Genomic DNA, 16,322 nt, shown 5'->3' with positions numbered 1-16,322 from the left:
ACATATGCATATATTGGGGATTAAGAGATTAAAACCAATCTGTTTGTAACTGCCCATTGCTGAGTCATTGATTTGCCACCCTGCTAGGCTGGCTGCAATGTCTCCATTTCTCTTGCAGAAAATTAAGCCTCTTTTCAAGATTCCACTGGGAAGATGAACTTAATTATGGAACCAAGTTGTTAAATAATGTTACAGTTGAGCAGGGAATAGAGGCCAATTATTATAAAGTTCCAAAGATGACTCCATTCTTTTGAACATAACAGAGTTCTGACCAGCCATAAGACTGCTTTTCCTCCTGTCTGTGTCATGCTGATATACTTTTTTCATACCTGAAATATTTTTCATTCTAAGTCTACCTTAACATGAATTTACTTTCTCTCTTAATTGTAAAATAAATGACCAATTGTACATATTTCATTTCTTTGATGCCAGCAACAACATAGAGTAGGAATAATTATTTAATTTTGTCTTTGAAATAAAGTAGGTTTAGAGGCTGTCTTTCTTGATGTGATGCTTAGTCAGCAGCTGGGTGAGTGTGGACTCCAGAGACAGAAACTACATGCAGTAAGTGAAAGCCTGGTTTGTTTCTGAAGTCAGCAGGAATCAGTGCTGTGAGTTCAGAAGCCTGGAGCTGTTCCATGGGGCAGCAGAAGCTGGCAGAGGGCACCAGAGCTCTGGGTGCAGGCGCTGTTGTGGCCAGCACTCTGCCATCCCCAGGGACAGCTCATCTCCCTGCTTCCAGGTGGGACTTTTACTGGCCCTTACAGAATTCTGAAAGTCCATAATACCAGCCAGTCCTACACAGAGTTTCTCTGGTTTTAGAGAAAGTAAGAGAGCCTTGCAGAACAGGGGTGTCCTGACTGCTTCCCCCTCCACAGGGGCATGGAACTGAGCCTCTGACCTGTGCAAACCCTGTTTTTTAAAATTCCTGACTCCTGTGGAATGCAGTGTCCCCATTTCTGATGTAGAAAAGGCATCAATTGAGTTTTGTTTTGGAAAGATACTTGTGAAGACTGTTCCCCTTGCACAGTTTCCATCTCTGAGTAAAGGAGCAGTTGCTCTCTGTGTTGGTTAGAAGCCAAAAGTTGTGCAAAGCAATTGAGAGGAGAAGACTCATATGTTTTGAAAATATGGATAAAGCCAGTTAATATTTCCACTCTGGGGGAGGATGAAGTCTTTATTACAATTATTCTGAACCTTAAGAAACACCCAATATCTTAATTCAGAAGAATGTTCAGAGAAAGAATCTGATTGTTTTTTAGTAAGTATGATTGTCTCCTTATTACAAATAGAACTGTTAGAGAGATAAATTAAAGGTCTCAGAACTAAATATTTAAAGAAAGTTGAAATAATTTCAAAATGACAAAACTGCTTTGGGGGACTCTGATACAAAACAGATCCCTACTGCCCTGGTACAAGTGTTTTGCACATTTTTTTCATTTTAGAATGGGTTCTGTTTCCCATGAATAAGAAATTATTTTCCATTGCCCTTGTCTTCCCTGCCCTGTCTTCACTATCTAGATTGTAAAGTTCAGGTGGAGATTTGGAAGGATTTGAGAGATTTGCTTAGTCATACAAAATTATTTTACCTGAGAGACTTACAGAGATCAAGGATTATTATTAGTAGCTGCAATAACAATCAGCTCTTACCCACTGCTTTTCATTCCTATGTCTCAGGGTGCATAATGAAGAAAGGTCAATATCTGCTTAATAGAAGGAGAAACTAAAGCACAGGAAGGTGAAGTGATTTGATTGTGGCTTAACACCTAGGGTGGCACAACCAAGGAGCCAAGCTGGAAGTAAATTACAGAGGCTTTTAGCACAGTTTCATGCTACCCAACAGCTACCTGGAGACCTGTTCAGAGGAAGTCTGCCTCTGCTCTCCTCCTAATAAGCCTGCCACAAAAGGTGCTGCTGCTGGCATTTTCCTGACAGAGACCAGACTGGTTTTTCCACCTGTAGAGGCTTTCCAGGGCAGGATGAAGACACGAGGATGATGTGACTGTGAGGAGCCATTGTGTGAAGTCCATTTTCTGCAAAGAGGACTGATTTGCTTTTGGCACTTGGAGCTCTTCAAACTCTACCAGGCTTTTGTGCTCCAATCTGAGGGTCTCATTGGCATGTAATAAAAACACAAAAAAATAGCATATATGAAGGGGGGAAATGTCACAGCCAAATGACAGTTTCATGTCTGAAGTGTTAAACCATTGTTCCTAGTTGCCATAAAGACTCAGAGGAGAAGTTAGCAAATACATAAATCAGCCAATCCATTTTCATACTTTGACAGTCTGGGCCCTTGGGAGACTCTGCTGAGACTCTCTGTTCCAGCCTGGCATTTCACATTCATTTAAAATGCTGAAGAGAAGAGCCCTGGAGTCACTTTGTAGTTTTATAACTTCCATTGTCTGTGCTGCTGCTCAGCTGCAGACAGAGGTGGGAAGGGGGCCTGGCACAGCCCCTGTGCTGGTGGCTGGCACTGAAAAGCTGGCTTGGACAGGTCTGTCTGGAGCATGGTGCACATTTCAGCAGCCTCAGCTCCTCTGCAGCTGCAGCTTTGGCTCACCCATGATGGCAATGCACTGTAGTTTTGATGGATTTAAAAGGCAGTTATAAAATATACATAATTTTCAGAAACTGGATGTTGATTTTACAAATCAGCATTGTCAAATCAAGTTTAAAAGGTGTCAATGAGTGCTGAGCAGAAATTGTGTAATGCATCACCTGTCTGTAATTTACTAGATGGTTTCAAAATGTCAACATCCCTCTTTAGACAGAGGATCTAATGTGGAGCCTTGGTTACCCTGTGCCAGGGATACTGTGTGAGTTTTGGACTGTAGTGCAGCAAAACTGGAAAGCATCCTTAACTTGCCCTGGTGAGCTTGTCCACATTTTTCCAGTGTAGCAATCTAATAAAAACTCATTTTTGCTGACAAATTTCACCTCTCTTATCCTTAAATTGTAATATTTGTAACAATGGTGTAAATCTAAGCTAGGTTGTAGATGCACAGTCAGAGTAGGGAGGTGAGTGGAAGAGGCATCATTCTCAAAATGGCTGTTGACTGAGAGAGAGGTTTTGGAGCCTTCTTGCTCCCAAAGGGACTGGGAGATACAGATGGTGTGTAGAAGGCTGTGCTTCCTACTGCTCCTAGCAGGAAACTATTCTGGGGTTTGGCATCTGCCAAAAGAGTCAATTTTAGCAAAAATAAGAATTCTAAGTTAAAACGGAGTATGTGAGCATTATGTAAAGACTGCTTTCTGATGTGGGAAGTTAGAACAGTTAATAGTATTCTTCAAAATCAAAAGGAAAAAGAATGTTTTGTGGATTTTGCTAGATTTCTGGAAGAAGTTGTGCTTAATTAATATTAATTCCTAAGGTTATTAACAGATTTACTTTTCAAATTCTCTGAAAATGAAGGCTGTTCTCAGGGAGTACAGTAATTGTGCAGAGAACGTGTCATTATTCATTGCTTAAAGGAAACCTAGCAACCTTTGCTCTGTGTGCAAAGCTCAACTTGTTTTCCAAAGAGCTGATTTGGTGGTAACAGATGGCAGAAGGAGCAGCAGCTCTGATTGCAAAACTGTTTTGAAGCACAGTTTTTACTGTTTTCTCCTCTCAAGGAGCCTGATTTGTGTGAGAAAATGAGGGTTCCCTGAATTCACCTCTGTGAGTCTCCCTTTTGATATTTCTGATGCAGATGCATTTCACCTGGGTGATTTAAGCTGCCTTTGCATGTGAGCTGTGCCTGGAGTGCAGGGGCAGCTGCTGCAGTTCCACATTGGGTTGAGGGGAAGATTTTGGACCTCAGGATTCCCCAGGAAAGGGGAATGGCTCCTTTCTGCCCCCAGAGCTTCCAGGGGTCAGATTTCCTTGTCCTTGATCAGTTGGCCAGCACCTACAGTTATCCCAAGATGTATAAAAGAAATGTCGAGTGCTGCTCATGAATTTGTTTAGATGACTCTAAAGCTGTGCCATTTAAGGCAGGAGGGTAACCTAAACATTTTCCACATGCTGAGTTTCTGCTGTAAAATGTTAATGCAGGAATTGGATGGAGTCCAATAAACTGAGACTTTCTTAAAAAAAGAACAAAAAAAAAAGATTCTACCATGGCACTGTACCATGTTCCTTCACTTTGATATAATTAATGTTATTAATCATGGTCCTTTCCCCCTTCATTAATGGGGATAAATAAAAACTGTTGTGCAGAATGAAACACAGATCTGAGAAAATGTGAGTCGTGGTCTTTCTCCTCTTCCAAAGAGGATGAGCCCTTCATTAGTGGCACCAATTTACAGCCACTTTCCCTCGTATATATGTTTAATGAAGCTTTGCCAAATAAATTCTCTGAGTTCATGGAACAGTAATTGTTGCACATGGCAGGTGGGAAAAAAATAGGAAATAATCAAGTGAAAATGTAGCTAGAAAGAATTGCAGAACACTACACAATTTTGAATTGACTCCTATAACATTTTAAACTTCTTCAATATACTTTAAAAAATGTTTAATATAATAATTAGGGATTTAACTAATGTGTCTTCTTTAGAAGCTGCTACATATTTCTGAAGGCAAAAGGCAGAGCTGCTAAAGGACAGAAAATAAGATAGATGTTTTTGCACCATGTCTCAGCTAACCAAAAATACACCTTTCTTGGGAGTTATGACTAATCTAAGTCATCTCTGTGGGACAGGAATGTTTGAAGTGGGAATGGGAGTAGCTGCAAGTTTTCTTTGGCATCTTCTCTTAGCAGTAACAGGAATGAGGACTGGGACAGTTTGGCTGTCCCAGTTAGGCTCTTAATGCTGCCTCTCCTGCTTGTTTTGGAAATTTGCTGAAATGGGAAAAAAAGTCCAGGAGAGGTTGATACAACTTGGAAGATTACAGAAATGTTGTACTGGAAAGAAAACAAACTGCGTTTTCCATTTCTTTCTTTTCCCTTCCCCACTGCTAACTCTTTATAGTCACATTGGGTTACATAATGGCATCCCCAGTGCAGGGGAACAGGAGGCACAGAGCACATCCCAGGGCACCAGCCCTGAGTGGGTGTGGAAATGCCCCTCCTTGTACACTGCACCTGCTTCATCCACAGCAATTCTCCTAACCTCAGACTCTTTTTAAGGGAGCTTCCCTTGAACTTAAACAATATTGGCTACATATGGTAAGATGAATATTTCTGTGGGAGTCAGTCACTGTCACATCGACTGTAAATTCTGTTTCTGTGCCCTGCACTTACTCTCTCTCTGAGGTGTTTTATTTCCAACACAAAGAGTTACTCAAGGCCCCTGTTCAGATGATGTTCTTTACAAATGCCATGTTCGTACTTCTGTTTTTAGGGAGAGATGGTTTTGTTTTCCCTCCCCAGAGCATGCAGAGTTTCTTTCAGCCTGGTTAGTTTTTCTCCATGGCATGACCATCATTAGTGTGGATCCTGCCATGACTGTGAATTCATTTCCTGGAGAGTTCTGTGCTTTGGTGATTTATCCTCCTCAGAAGAGCAATGCAGGGAGCAGCACTATGGTTACATTTACTTCAGTGGCAAAACTGACACCTCCATGGTCACCTGCGTGGATGAAATGGAAGGTTTTGCTCATTTACAGCCCTATGAGATTAAGCTACACTGGTTGAGGCTGGAGCTGAGCTGTGGAGATCCAAATTCCCCTGAAGGAGTCTCAGTGTTACAAACAGGTTATTTACCTTTCCCAGCTCTGGCTTTATTTGCCACATAGAGATTCTGGGGTAACAGACTTTGTGAAGAACTTTTGCCATTAGTATGCCAAAATTTTAGCTCTCATCTGGTTTGCATACCAGGATTTGCTTCCCCTGAAGGGAGAGGCAATCACATGTGCTTGGACTTTTATGTTAATAATTCCTTTGTTTTGGAGGGTACACATTTAAGGAACTATTTTATTCTGGATATTTTTGAATGACTTCCTCCTGGCAATGTAAAGCTTCTAGAAAATGTCACTAAAGATTAAGTTCTCCTCATAACAAATGTTTTGGGTTTGTGTATATATTATTGGTCAGTATTTGAGACTCTAGATTGGTTCTTTAATCAAGTGAGATTTCTCATGCACAGTTCAAATTTTTAATCATTAAAGAGCATTTCCTTCAGAGCACCTGATGATTTGCTGACACAGCCATGTCCTGTCTGAAGCTGTTTTCCAAGGTGGTAGAGAAATGCCCCAGTACTGAAGTAGCATTCTCATGGGTTTTGTTAAGTATCTGTTGATGCTTTTCTTGACATCTATCATCCAGATGTGATAGAATTGTTTTGCACTGCTGGAACAGATGTGTGTAAATATAAACTCTTAAGAGACAAGGTATTTGTCAAGTTTGCAGCTTTGTATACTTACTGTGCCAGCATATGGGAAACATGAGATGTGCAAGATTTTCCAGTTAGCCTAGGAAATTCCCATGATGGCAAGCAGTGTGATTAAATTTCAAGTTATTTTCCCTTGCTGTAGCTCTAAAATTTCAGTTCTTGCTACTCATTAGGTTTTATTCCTGTGAAAAAGAATCTTTCTGCCATAACCTTGCTGCCTTGATTCTTCCATGAGCCATTTATTACCTGATCCCAGTCTCAGTGGAGGACAGAGCACTCCTCAGCCATGTAGGATAAGCTTTTGCAAAACAATTCTAGGAATATTCCCAGCCTTGCACAGCACAGTCCCAGCGTGGTGTCTCCAACAGATTGTACTAATGTGCTGTGGCATTGAGATGAAATCTTTTAATAAAATCTACTTGATGTCAAGTACTTTGGTGTGCTTGACACAGCCAGTACTTGGAAAACAAAAATTCAGAGAGGTCGCTTTTGCACTTTCTTATTTTGTTTGCAGGTGGGGGACAAATGTAAATATGCAGCAGCAGAAAATGGCATTTTGGATTCCAAACACACCCTTAGCAGGATTTCCCCCTTAAGGGAAAAAGTCTCTTTCCCATTTGTAATGAGATTTTCATGGCCCCCTCCCAAGAGCAAACAAAATGTAATGGTAAGAGGTGTAACAGGGATCTGAATCCACTCTTAGCTTCTCAATGTTTGACTAATTAGATTATTGCAAATCTAGTGAGAACTGGAATGAATAAATTTTGCATATTTCAGCAAAATTGTGAAAAAGGCTAATTTTTAATGTGAAAATTATATAACTGGATACTTTATTAAACCACAAATAGGTTCAGTCAGTTTTAATTTTACCTCTAGAGTTTAACAGGTTATCACATACCTTTTTCCCCCGTGATCATTTAAAAATAAATATTTTAACACATTGGGACCTTATATTTAGGTATTTTCTTCCTATACATTTCCATACACAAAGAGGAATGGTTCATGGCACAATCAAGACTGTATGGTGAATTTTAGAAAGCAGTGCCCGAAGAAGGATGATTCAATAAATGTGTTATTGACACACAGCTACCAATGCAGAGCAGCTGAGGTGAGCTTAAGTCAGGCTTATGGTGACAGAGCCACTCTGGCTTATTTGTTTACATCTATTTCCTTTGTAAATGTGGCTGTAGATGTTTCTTCTGTGTTAAGCAGCTAAAATTGTATTTGTGAAGTGCTGACTTGGTGTGGTGGAAGCAGAACCTCCTGCCAAGGTCCACGTTGGAGGCTCAGCCTGGTCCTCCTGCCACGTCAGCAGCATCCAGCACAGCCTGGAAAATGCAACATCTGAAATTGCTCCTTGGCCACACAAAAGAATGCTTTCATGTAGAATTACAGGGCTTGTAGTATTTCAGAGGTCAAGTAGGTTTCCTGTCTGCACAACCCACAGTCCTTGTCCATCTGTGAAATACCAAATTAGACTGAATAAACAGAGTTTTCTTGCTATTTTACTTCAGATTGTATTTAATACAGTAAAGCCTCCACTGTAGCTGGGAACTGACTAGGAGGATGCAAAGGTATTTATTTACTCTCCAGTAGTTGTCACAAATATTTGCCTCCATTATGAATATACAGCAAAAATACTCAGTTTAGTGGTTGCCATCAGCACTGCCTCTCAAAAGAAACTACAAGCCCCTAAAAGTCAAAAAAGCTGGAGGAAATATGAAATCTGGGAGACAAGCTGCTTTGGATTCACTTCCACGCTGACATTTTCCAAGGAAATTCTAATTATGCTAATGTCTTCTTGCTTTTGAGCTCTATTTTTTAATCAGAGAGTGTTTATGAAAGCCCCTCTCCTCCCCTGTCCCTATTGGATTGTGTGTTCCAGCAGAGCCCTGGGGCACCTTCCCCACGGGCATTTGCTGTGCTCAGCCCCTCCACAGAGCACAGCCAGGCTTCATCTGGGCCATTTCTCACAATCCTTTGAGAGCAAAAGATCCCGAGTCCATCTCAGCACAGATGAGCACGCAGGCTCACTGAACAACACACATTTATTCCTGATTAACGGAAATCAGAATGATCCTGGGCACAAGCTGGGTGAGGAGTACAGAGCCTTGTCAGGCACTCCATTAAGGCAGCACAGGAAATTCTAAAGCCAGTTTGAGCTGACTCTTTTTCTCAATTGGGCTATAATTTATGTCTGGATGTTCAGCTTTTACAATTAAATCTTTTCTGCTTTTTGAATAGAAACACTGGGATGATTCCATCTGCTTTGGTCAATAAGGGGATTATAGGGAGCACATTCCTGCTCTAAGGCAGAACGCTTTATGTGCAGTGTTCTCCTTCCAGAGTGGGGACATTGGAAGGCGTGTGACATCCACACCTGTCCTCTGCTGCAGGAAACACTGCACATTTGCAAACAAGTGGAGTTTATAGTTTAGGGGGGGTTTTATGGCATCGAAGAGAAACCCTGATTTTGAATCACTAAGTTTGGAAGAGATGGTTCATCCACATGCCTGTCCTAGACAGCAGAGGAAATAAACTGTTTTCCACTTTTCTACTGGAATGGCTTATGCATAAAAAAGTTGGAGAGGAAGCTCCTAATGGTTGAGCAGTGCCCCTGCTGAGATGTCCAGGCAGGAGGGAGAGGTGTGAGCATTTTCCATCCTCTGAGGCTGCTGCAGCCCTGGGAGTCAGGAGAATCTCCAACTTTAGGGCTGGAAGCTCCAGTGATTGCCTGAGCTTGCCTTGGCTCCCTCTGCCTCCCTGGAGCAGGTGAGCTGAGAGGGAACAGCACTCAGAACACCATCAATATCCATTTGTAAAACTGTCTGGAAAAGGACTGAACAGGCTGAGGACAGAATAATGCCAGTTGTTTATTACCTACTCCCCTGGCTGGCACAAACCCTCAAAGTTAACAAGGCATTGTTAAGTACAAATGACTTCTAAATTCACTTACTGCAAAGCTGCCTTTTCAGTTATAAAATATATCAGCTGGTTCTTGAATAGCTGGAAAACAAGAAAACCAACCAAGCTGACAAAATTGTGACCATATGAAATGGAGCTCTGCTTGTTATTTAGAGGTGTCAGATAAAATTTGAGCCCAGCCTTGTGAAGTAGAGTCATCTGCGCTGGTGTTTTCTGAGCCCTGGGTACAACTTTCCTCTGTGGGCATTTTCTTTAATTCATGCAGTGTTGCCACATAAACTGTCAACAAGAAAACCATAGACTCAAACCAGTTTCTTGCCACAATACAAAACTTATCCATTTTACATTTGGAATTTTGATTTGCAGCCAAGTCCTGAACTGCCAAAATTACCAATAGAGTTGAAAACCTAAACCAGAACTTGATTTAAAAAAAATCAGAAATTTATTCTAAACGAGAAATTTATTTTAATTTGCTTGTGTGTCTATCTGCAAGTACATTTTTAAAGGATTGTAACTTAAGATATAGATGAGGAATTACATTCCAGCTTCCTTGGAAGCCCTTCCTCTTCTGTGTGTAAGAACAGGATTCCAGGCAGTGTTTTTTGTCTGCTTGACAGGCATGGGGGCTGCTGCTGTGAGCTGAAGGATGCAAACACTGCTGAGGCACATCAAGGCTCCCAACACCTTTGCAGAAGAATGTAAAAAATCCATCAAAATCCAAAACTTACTGTGGAATAGAAAAAACATGATCAAACCCAATATCTATTTAATATTTCATCCTTTTTCCTGGCATTTTTCCTTTTTCATTCTAGTCATACACAGGCAGCAAGAACCATGGTAATACTGGTAATTTTGGTTTATGAGGCACTTGAGTGGTGGGCCTGAATTGTACATGGGAATGAGAGCAGGGCCAGGGAGCCTGTGGGACTGCAAAAACAGGAGAAAGGAACATTTTTGAATGTGTGCAGATCAAAATCAAAACCCTGAACCTGGTGATGAGCCAAGGGTCAGTGTGCTGGCCACCAGCCCCAGTAAGATCAGGAAGCCTCAGTGTGTGTCTCTGGTAGCCTTTTCTGGTTTCAAAATGGAGTTGGCTTGAAAGAATGGTAAAAAAAGCTGCACAGATGGGCTTGGAGGTAGAGTTGTACGAGCTCTTCCATTCATCACCTTTTTATTTCTTCCCTTCCAGGTGCAAGTGGGAAGTACACCTCAGGACCAAAGAATTGTGGGATACATTTCCTGCACTCACTTGCAAGCTATTGCAGGTACTGTCCTAAGATTCATCTTTGTTTGTCACCATTTCCAGGCCTGGGGAGGTAATTTTGTGCACAAGAGCAATACTGCAAAGAAGGGTAAAAAAGTATCCCCAACCCTTCACATTTTCAATCTCAGAGTAATTATTATGGAGCACAAACAAAAACTATCCCTTGGGAACTTCTCTTTGCTCCCTCTTAACCAAATACTGGTATTTTAGAAATACATTACTATCACTGTTACTCAACAGCATTTAGCAACCCATACTGTGAGTATCAGCATATAAACAAAAATTTATTTGTACATAACTGGGGTTAATCAGAAGTTACATGGTGGGACAGTAATTATAGCTGCTGATTTCTGGTGGAAAAAGCCACAATTCTCTGCCTTTTGCCCTGCAAATTTCATCCATAAATGACCAGCAGGTTAATATACTCACTGCAAAATTCTCGTGGTCATATGTTTTAAAGCAGTTCTGTTCAGAGTAGGAGTAGTTATAAAAACCAAATCTACAGATCTTTACTTTGAGTATGGTCAGCATTTTATTTAGCCAGAAGGCTGGATACCCTTCCTTCATCAAACCTGGCTGTGATCTGGTGCTGCTGGGAGCAGGACAGCCCTGGCAGGGAGGCTGCTGCCAGCCCATGTGCTGGGACCTGAGTGAGCCAGAGCTGCCAACCCGTGTGTGAGCATCTGGGGCTGCTCTGCTGCTCCCTCCTGCCTCAGCCACACACGGACTGCCAGCAAAACCAACAGTCCCTCAAGTCCATTAGAGACACTGCATGGCTCTAAAAAAGATTAATTAATTTTTCAGCTCCTTTTTAACAATGTAACATCCTTCTCTGCTTTTCTATTTTTAACTTACAGTAATGTACTGTGAGATTGCTGAGATTTATTGCTGTTCCAGTTTGGTTTAGTTTTTTTGGGTTTTGTTTCTAGTTTTCAGTCCTGTTCCTTTTTAGTACCTAGTCCTGTATTCTCAGTTAATCCTTGATAACCACATTGTGAAATTCCTAAGATATTAAAGAGGAAGAAGGGGGAGGTAAGAAGAAAGGGGAAGTAATGTTCTATTTTCAAAGTCAACCTAAAGTTTGCTCAAGAATAAAACACAACCTTTTATTTTTCTGCTTTGTATTTTTAGGCTTATCTGGTTCAAACTACATTCAACAAGAGCAGACAATGATTTAAGAGTCTGTCCCTAGATATATTGTATTTGTTTATGGAATGAAATGGGAAACTAAAGTTCGTAAGTTCGGCAGGGCTGTATTTTCTGATTTGCATCGTTTGATTCATAACATTCATGCATTAAACAAATTATCCAAAACCCCAGTTTAATGATGTAAAGATGTTTATCTATAAAAACAAGCAGTGTTTAAAAGGTCAGCCATTTATATCATCTTGTCACACATGGCTGAGTGCAACCGGGTTTCCCTTCTAGGACATGTAAACTTACACTTGACAGTTCTGATACTTACACAAGTATAAAGTGAAATGATCCAACTGGTCATGATCAGGGACCAGCTGCTAATGCTTTTCTCAAGGTATGTGCTGGCTCAACTCTGTTCTGAGCAATTACCATTTGTTCAGACCTGACCTTCAACTTTTTCAAAAACATTAGAATTAGATGTAGCATTTCCTCTCAGGTCTCTGCCTGGTACTGGTTGCTGCTATGAAGAAACTCTTTATTCCATTGTGGAAATAGCTGCATTTCAGTGACAAATGAAGGGATCCTTTAATGAGATTTGATGTAATTATTTTGCAGGGCTGTTAATTTTACATGGTTCTTTTATGTCTGTTGATTAGTCAGTGATTAATGTTCTGGCCAGGTTTTGCTGCCTTGAATCCACCCCCATCCCGAGTGCTGTTGAGTCACAGCTCAGACACCCCTCCAAGGCATCAGTCCAGAGTCAGCCTCAAGCTACTGCAGCCCCAGCTGAAGGGATGTGGCCTGCTGGATGCTATCTCAAACCTGCTCACATCCCTGTTCTGCATTTAGTGTGAATGCAGCCACTGGCAGCCCAGCTGATGGAACCCACCCTTCTGCAGCCCCAGTTTCAGCTCCCAAGGCTGCACGGAGCTGGAGCAGAGCTGAGAAAGCTCTCTCATGTTGGAAGCTGTGGTGGTGCAGTCAGGAGCAGCTCCAGCGCTGAGCAGTGATTGCACAGACATTTCTGAAGGAGCAGAGCTGTGTGTCCAGCAGGGCAGTCTGTCCTTGCCCTCCTCTCAGCTCTGCCACCCCAGCTGTGCTACACCTGGCTGGGGACCTGACCCAGCTGAGCAGGAGCCCAGCAGAGTAAAAGGGGACTCTGTTCCTTTGGGTTTTAGGTGGTTTGTTCTTACTTTGGTTTATTTTATTTCCTCAGTCTACCCTGGATTAAGTGTTACAAGTGCAGGGTCTGTGACACAGCCTGTCTCACAGCTGAACCGAAGCCTTTGGTTTGTGACTTGGAAACAACTTTTCCTTGTGATTAGGCTTCACATCCTACACTCTGCAAGGTTTTTTTTGCTCTTCTTCCCCAGGTTCCCTGCCAATACATCCCATACTGCACTGCCTCCAGTAGATTTTTTTAATTTCCTGTGACTAGGCCTTGTGCTTTGTCCTACAACCACAGTGCTCCTTCCAGTGTCTTTCAGACTAGGATAGAACAGTCAGTGCATAATTCTTGCCTGAGTTCTGACTGAAGCCAGGGTTTCACTCAAGTGTTTTCAAAGTGAATGGAAAGGGCAAGTATGATTATTCTACAATGAACAGAGGTGAAGTATTTATTTATGCTGGCTGAAGTTTCCCATATTACCCTTTCATCCTTCTACAGAATTTGAAGCTGAAAGGAGCTTTCAGAGAACTCAAAAATGCTGACTGCAGGAACCCGTCAGGACACAATTATGTGCATTTTTCCAGGCCAGTTACTGAAGAAAAGAGTGCAGAGCAATTAGCACAAATCTGTATTCTTTGGCTAATCCCTGGTGGCAGTCAGATCACTTATTCTATCTGAATGTTTAAGAAGTTGAGCCTTTGCTGGGAGTTACTACCTAGTTCTCTCCTGTCAGTATTTACTGAACTGTTTCCCTGAGTGTGCTGGATGCAACTTTGACTTCTCTTCTACTTGGGTGTCTGATGAGTTTACTTATCTTCATCTCGAAAGTTATTGATCATTGGGAGCTGCTGAGACTGGGGTCTGGGTTGTAACTCTTCTATGTGGATATGTGCAGTACCTGCTGAGAGCTGCAGTGAGCTGGATAATATTAATCTTAGAAAACAATTACATTCAAGTCATTCATTAGAGAGATCCCATCCTGTGTGCTGGAAATGGAGCTGCCTGTGTGCCCCTGCTCCCAGCAGTGCCCTGAAGAGCAATTACTGCTGTGACCTCTAGTGGGGACAGCCAGGGCTGCTGGGCTGTCACAAGTGCACATTGGCTAAAGACAGATGGAAGTCGTGTTCCCAGAGCTCCAAGGTTTACCTGTCAAGCCCTGAGGTTAAAAGCTGTGCAGGGCTGTTACCAAGGCTCAGCATCCTCAGAGGGAGGTGGATGTCACAATGCAGTTAATGCTTTCCTAGTAACAGCAATGCATCTTATCAGACACAACATCATTTTGCCTCTGTGTCTCTTGTTATTCTCAAGATTTTTCTGTTGGAGAATTTTACCTTTTTGTGCTTCATTTAAGTGGGTTTGCTGTATTTTTAGTGCTGATGTGGGACAGGTTGCTGCCTGAGTTTTATGCCCATGTGGTAATGGGCCTGTTATTTTATTTCTCAATTGGTGAAGCCATGCCAGATGGATAATTCACAGAAAATGAGTGAAACATCCTTGGCCATTCAGGAATGGAAAAGCACTTCTTAGAAAATGAAGCAATTTATGAAATTGGGACTTTGTAGGGAATGAGATTTTACTGCTTTCTTGTCAACAAGCACCATGCCTAAAAGTTCTTTATGAGGAAACAATGGCAGGTCAGAAAAAGTACAGCCTAAGGAAAGGAGACAGCAGAGGAAGATTCAGATGCTGCAAAAGGAGGACAGCCCATGAATTTGAATGAGCTTCACCAGGAAAGAGAAAGCTGGGACAGCTGCAGGAGGAGAAAGCTCTTGGCCAAGTGTGAACACCTGATGGGAGGGTGCAAGGAAGGTGGAGGCAGCCTCTCCTCTCTGGGGTCCAGCAATGGGACAGGACACACTGGGCACAAACTGAAACGCCATTTACACACAGGAAAATGGGTTTTATTGACAGGATGACAAAATTCCAGAACAGGCTACCCAGAGGTTATGGAATCTGCAAGATTTTGGAATTTTCAAGACCTGACTGGACATGGCCCTGATCAACTTGCTGTAGGTGATCCCTGCTTGGGCAGAAGAGTTGGGCTGGATGATCTGCAGAGGTCCCTTTCACATTCCCAGCTCACACATTCCATGGATCTGTGATTTCTACCCTATCTTTAGCTCAGCAGGAAGGATCTGTTAGTCACGCACACCTTTTGTAGTGAGTGTCACCTGCTCCAGGCTCCATTTGTTCCATCTGACCTATTTCCTGTGCTTTTGTTTGGCTCCATCTTCACTGTGGGGCTTCCTTGCGCTGTCATTACAGGGGCTTTCCCAAGCTGTGTGAGCAGGGTACAATGGGAACCTGAAGGACAAGTAATTAGAAACTGTAGGTTAGGGAACAGATCTGGGAAACACATCTGCTTTTATATTACAGCCTAGCTGGTAAAGGTTTGTTAGGAGTAACACAAACAGAAGAAAAAAATCAAGTTTTTTGCTGTTGGAATTACCAGCCTGAAGAGATGAGTCAGTGTCAGAACCTACTTTAAACCCTCTTTCCCTAGTCATGGTTTTTTCAATTTATCTTTTAATTATTTAGCATCGTATCAAATAATCATTGGTTGGACATTTCTGATTCTGTTTGTATTTAACTGTTGATTTAACACCTTCCTGCTCCCCCCTGCCCCAAGATGATGTTGAAATTCCAACCTTTCACAGGGCAGCAGTGGTAGGAGGGTGAAGCCCTAGTGGCTGGAGCCTGTGTGTGCTAACGCAGTGACAGTGCCAATGTTGCACAGCTCACTTTTTAAAAGTCTCTAAAGAGTCCTGGTGACAGCTGCAGTTGAGATGAGTGATTAATAGACTGTAAGGATGCAGAATTAAACATTCACCATCTCCACAGTGGCCTCTGAAAGAAGCTCTGGACATACATAACTAAACAGGTTTACAAAGTAGTAAATTATGTCAAAGTAAATTCTATTCAGACTAAATAATTTTGGGCTTGCTGCTCTTCCTTCTGATTCTGGCATTTGAAAACAAATCTTTTATTTTGAAGAAAAGAAATGTTGTTCTGACTTCAAATATCTATAAAATTCTGAAACAAGCAAAATTATAGCTGTGAACTCCAGGGACTGAGAACAAAATAAAAGGAAAGACAATATGGTAAATAATTGTTTCTAGAATGCATGTTTCTGCTCCTTTGACCACATCAAAATGATTTGCTGTATCATTGTAAGAGAGAGACAGGAATAATTTTTTGTTAGACTTCATGTCACCTGATGTGCTTGAAGTTAAGTGTGGTTAGTTGCTGTAATTAAAGAGCTGGTTTGTGTGTCAGATGGTTCCATTTGGCAACCAATCAATCTCAACCCTTCCATGCAGAGCAGGGCACACCCTGGTGTAAGTCCCCAGAACTGGTAAAAAGAATTTTGTTCTCTGTTTCTGGATTTCTGCCTACCTAAACCTGTTTCCAACATGTACCTTTAAAAATATGAAAAAATACTTCCAGTGCAGGCAATCTCCTCTTGACCATAAAGAGAACCCCTGCTCAGATGGACTATTACAGTATAAGT

General features: G+C 41.8%; 1 protein-coding gene across 2 annotated transcripts in view; it reads left to right on the top strand.

The window, feature by feature from the left end:
* Window positions 1–16,322, top strand: part of SMPD3 (sphingomyelin phosphodiesterase 3) — a 105,108-nt gene that overhangs the window by 72,216 nt on the left and 16,570 nt on the right. For both annotated transcript variants that reach the window (XM_064723015.1, XM_064723016.1), the window contains exon 3: window positions 10,432–10,507. In XM_064723015.1, coding sequence (XP_064579085.1) covers window positions 10,432–10,507 — 76 coding nt within the window. The remainder of the gene's footprint in view (window positions 1–10,431; window positions 10,508–16,322) is intronic.

The sequence above is a fragment of the Zonotrichia leucophrys genome, chromosome 11 (assembly GCF_028769735.1).
Source record: "Zonotrichia leucophrys gambelii isolate GWCS_2022_RI chromosome 11, RI_Zleu_2.0, whole genome shotgun sequence".
Classification (NCBI taxonomy): Eukaryota; Metazoa; Chordata; class Aves; order Passeriformes; family Passerellidae; genus Zonotrichia; species Zonotrichia leucophrys.
Note: the sequence above shows the minus strand (reverse complement) of the source record. Positions and strands in the feature narration are given on the sequence as shown.